Source organism: Canis lupus, chromosome 6 (assembly GCF_003254725.2).
Source record: "Canis lupus dingo isolate Sandy chromosome 6, ASM325472v2, whole genome shotgun sequence".
NCBI lineage: Eukaryota > Metazoa > Chordata > Mammalia > Carnivora > Canidae > Canis > Canis lupus.
Genome location: NC_064248.1, coordinates 41697582 through 41701935, shown reverse-complemented (window position 1 = coordinate 41701935; position 4354 = coordinate 41697582). Strand labels below are relative to the sequence as shown.

At 55.3% G+C, this 4354-nt stretch overlaps 1 protein-coding gene across 1 annotated transcript; it reads left to right on the top strand.

Annotated features, from left to right (window-relative positions):
* The first annotated feature begins 2438 nt into the window (after window positions 1–2438).
* Window positions 2439–3156, top strand: UBL4B (ubiquitin like 4B). Its single transcript, XM_025417302.3, has one exon. It carries the CDS (start codon window positions 2573–2575, stop codon window positions 3122–3124), a length of 552 nt encoding a protein of 183 aa, XP_025273087.1. The 5' UTR covers window positions 2439–2572; the 3' UTR covers window positions 3125–3156.
* Window positions 3157–4354: the final 1198 nt, after the last annotated feature.

Here is a 4354-nt window from a genome sequence, read left to right as displayed (position 1 = left end):
CCCCACTCTGTAAATGGTCTGAGGGGAGAAACTAGATAGAGGCAGGCAGCTTCTTTCCTGCCTTCTTCCCCCATGCTCAGAACTCTGGCTCCTGCCACTTTCTTCAGAAGACCCACGGCCAGGAGAGAGATTGCAGGCCATCTCACCTTCCTTTGTATCCTGCAGAAGACAACTCAAACTTGGCCCCCTCCAGGAAGCCTTCTTGGATTACTTCTACTAGGGGCATCTCATATGTTATGTTGTGCGAAGACTGTCCATCCCATGGTTTATCTACCATGAGGTCCTTGCTTCCAGAGGCTAGGGACTTCCACAGTTGGCCAGGGAGAAGCCTCATCTAAGTTCCTCACACACTATATGCACATTTGCAAATTCTGTCTTTCAAATGCACCAAGAGAGTTGATTATTTAAAGAATACTATAGAAGATCCTTTGGTAAAGATTAGAATCACTTTCTGATTTATTTTTTATGTAATTTTGGATTTTCATCTCTCTAGGGGAGGAGGGAGGGGCAAGGGAGAGGCTGCAGGCAGGTTTTTATCTTTCCATAGCCTGTCATACTGGATCCTCCATCCTCCTGCATCGCTCAGCATGTTTAAATTTTATCATCATTCAACAGACGTGTATTTGAAGCCTTCTCTGTACCGGGCTCTTCCCTGGTGGTAGGGGTTACGAAGACTGGTAAGATTCCCTCCCTCTGGGCAGCCCTGGTGGCGTAGAGGTTTAGTGCCGCCTGCAGCCCGGGGTGTGATCCTGGAGACCTGGGATGGAGTCCCGCGTCGGGCTTCCCTGCATGGAGCCTGCTTCTCCCTCTGCCTGTGTCTCTGCCTCTCTCTCTCTCTCTCTCTCTCTGTGTGTGTGTATCTCTATGAATTAAAAATTCCCTCCCTCCGATAGCTGGTGAGGGAGACACAGACATGTGTTAGGTGCATGCTCAAGAGGATTAATAGATTCATGGAGGGAGGTGGGACTGCTTCTGCCCAAGACTGAGGAAAACAGAAGAAGCTTCATGGAGGAGGTGGTTTTTAACCAGCCTTGAAGACTTCACTTGGGACAAGCAAGTTTGGTAGAGTGGAGGATGCAGTGTGGGAAAGCAATGAGGTTCAAGAGGCAAGCAGGGTGGGGCCACGGTGCTGTTGAACGCCAAAGGAGGCTGATTTTGATTCCAAAAGCTAAAAGGATTAAACTGGGTGGCGTTACACAGAGGAGGGACTTGGCCTCACTCTTATTTAGGAAGACCCCTTTGGCTGTGGCATGAATAGACCCAAGTGGGTGGGACTGGGCAGAAGAGATGGACTATGAATTCTGAGCCACAGACTAGAGGAAGGTGAGAGCCTGAATTGGCTTGGGGTCAGTGGACATACAGATGGTGGAGGGTGGGTTTTGGAGACATTGCTGAAGAAGAATGGAAATGGCAAGAGGGCTCATTTGGTTCGGGAGAAGAGGAGGAGGGTGGCGGGGAAGAGGTAACAGGGGGACTGGAGCAACACTCTGGTCGGTGGGAAAGGGCAAGATGTCAGGGGCTTGCTTTCTCTATGGACTAGAATTTGGGTCCAGCCAGAGGCTGCCAGGACCCAAAGAGAGGGGTGGTGGTTGGAGCGACACTGGCCAGGGGATCCAGGCTGTGTGCTGTGAGAGGGTAAGTCTGGAAAGTCCAAGGGTGCTGGCAGCCTGGAGGTGGTGGTTTTGAACTAGCGTTCAAGCATTGCCCAGGCTGGAGAGCTGAGCACAGCCGTGGAGCACGGAGAGTGGTCTGCAGATCTCGGCCCAAGGGTTTTGTCTGGTCACAGAAGCACGCTCTGCACCTGGGCAGGCCACGCAGCCAAGAGGTCAGCACCCCCACTAACCACAGGCAGGAGCCTGAGCACACACACCCGGCTTCTTTGCTTCTCAGGTGGGACAACCCAGGGATATAAGACCAACCTTCTGGAGCACCAGGCAGGATTGAAGCCTCCCAGGTACCCACCAGGGCCACCTGGCATTACTGCAGTTTGGTCTTCTCTCGCTGCCTCGTCTCACCTCCTCACCTCTTGCCGCTTCCCGGGGCTACCTCCTGACTAAACACGTGGAATCCCTGTCTCCGGGCCTGCTTCTCTCAATCAGAAAACGTGTAAAGTGCTTGACCGAAAGAAGATGCTTGATAAGTCAATGTTAGCCGGCTCACTAGACTGAAAGCTTCAGGAGGGCAGCAGGTGTCCACTGTGATCCCATCTCTCCTTGGGGAAAGGTCCTGGTAAAGAAGGCACCCAGGAATCGACAAGGACTTACTTCCTTCTGCTACCCTGTCCCTTTGGACTCTTCTGTTCTCAATCCTACTCTCCTCTCTCGCTTCATGGAGGAAGGATGTCCCGTGCTGAACACATCCCTCTAACTCCCCCAAAGGTCTGCTCTCAAAATGAGCCCTCCCGCAGCATTGTGATGTCACAGCGCATCAGCCAATGGCTGTCCGTTTGGGCCACCTGGCCTCCTGGGACCACTGCCCTCCATTGATAGGGAGAAGCCACCTTCTCCTGCCCTGGCCCTTAACCTGGGGCAGCCGCAGAGCATGGATCCCTCCTGATTCTATTCTTGGCCCCATGATTCTCACAGTCAAGCTGCTTCTGGGCCGGAGATGCAGCCTGAAGGTGTCTGGGCAAGAGAGCGTGGCCATGCTGAAGAAGCTGGTGTCGGAACGACTGCAGGTGCCCGAGGAGCAGCAGCACCTGCTTTTCCGGGGCCAGCTTCTGGCTGATGACAAGCGTCTCTCCGACTACTGCATCGGGCCCAATGCCTCCATCAATGTCATTATGCGGCCCTTGGCAAAGACGGCAGCTGCAGAGGCCCACCAGCCACAGCCTTTGTGGCACCATCTGGGCCTGGTCCTGGCCAAACACTTTGAGCCCCACGACACCAAGGCAGTGCTGCAGCTGCTGAGGCGGGAGCATCAGGAGCGCCTGCAGAAGATAAGCCTGGGGGACCTGGAGCAGCTGGCACAGTACCTCCTGCTGCAGGAGCCGTTAGTGGAGCCTGCAGGGGAGAGGGGGCCTGAGGCTGAGACCTCAGAGCCCCAACACAAGAAGGAGGAGACGGAGGAGGAGATAGGGGAGGAGGACCAGGAGGACAAGGAGGAGGGGAAGGCTGATCAGTAAACTGGCCCATCGTACTCATTTGCATGCTCAAATTCGCCTGGCCTCATCCTTCTGTGGTCCCTGGCGACTCCCCACTTGGCTCCTGCTGGTGCATTTGCATTCTTACCCCTTCTTAAAACTTCAGAGCAGCGGGAGGGATTGTGGACACCTCTGTCCGCTCTTGGGCCTGTGGTACCCCCTGTGAAACATAGTATGATTCCACTCCCATTACCATCCTTGAAGGAGTTCTGGCCCTAAAGGGGTGGTCAAAGGCTGCTTCGCCTTCCTGGGCTGGACACCTCCGCCTAGCCTGGACACTCCTCCCTGGGCTGCACGGCTCCTCCTGGGCTGAACACCCCCTCTGGATACCCCCACCTGGGCTAGATACCCCAGCTTGGGCTGGACAGCTCCTTCTGGGCAACCTTCCACGCTGTCAGTAAACCTCCTGCCCAGAGTCTCCATGGCCTTTAGACAGACCCTCTTTCTCCTTTGGGACAGAAAGACAGATAATGTGAGTTCATGTCTGTCTGTCCCCAGGCCATGACACCTATCCTTGAGATGTCTGACAGCCAAGAGATGAGGCGTGTTGGGTAGCTGCCCCTCGACCTCTGCATGAGGCCATCCCTGACATCTGCCTGTGCTTCCACAGCTCAGGGCAGGGCTAGCAGAGGCAGGAGTGGGAGGAAAGTACCTACTGTGTGTCAGGCCCTGATTTTTAGGGAGACACACGCAGACCAAGAATAGCTGGAAACGGGAGCTTAGGCAGAGAATGTCATTTGCACACTCACTGTGGTCCGTGTGACAGACCCCTGCCTTACCCCCTCACCAAGTCTCATCAACTGGTGGGCGTCCCCGAGCCCCCCTTCCCTGCCCAGCACTGCCCAGGCTCCCCGGGACCAAGAATGGTGCCAGTCGACATCCTTGCCCCCACAGAGCACGCAGCCTGGATGGACAGACAGGGTGGAAATGTGACAAAGCAGCCACATGAAAGAGAGTGCAGCCCATGTGACTAAATACCCAGGCAAAGCCGCCACCTCGCAGGGCGCTGGGCTCCCATGGGAGGCCCGTCTCACAGGCTACAGGACTGCCGGGCCTCTCCTCTGCTCTGGTGTGAGACAACGGCCCTTGCCAGGGGCTGAGGAGCCCCTGAGCCTGTGTATGAGGGGGCAGATAGCTCCCTGAGAGCATGTCTTCCCAAGTCCCTAAGGTGCTATTACTGCAGTCATTCTGTGATGGAGACAGAGGGGCGAT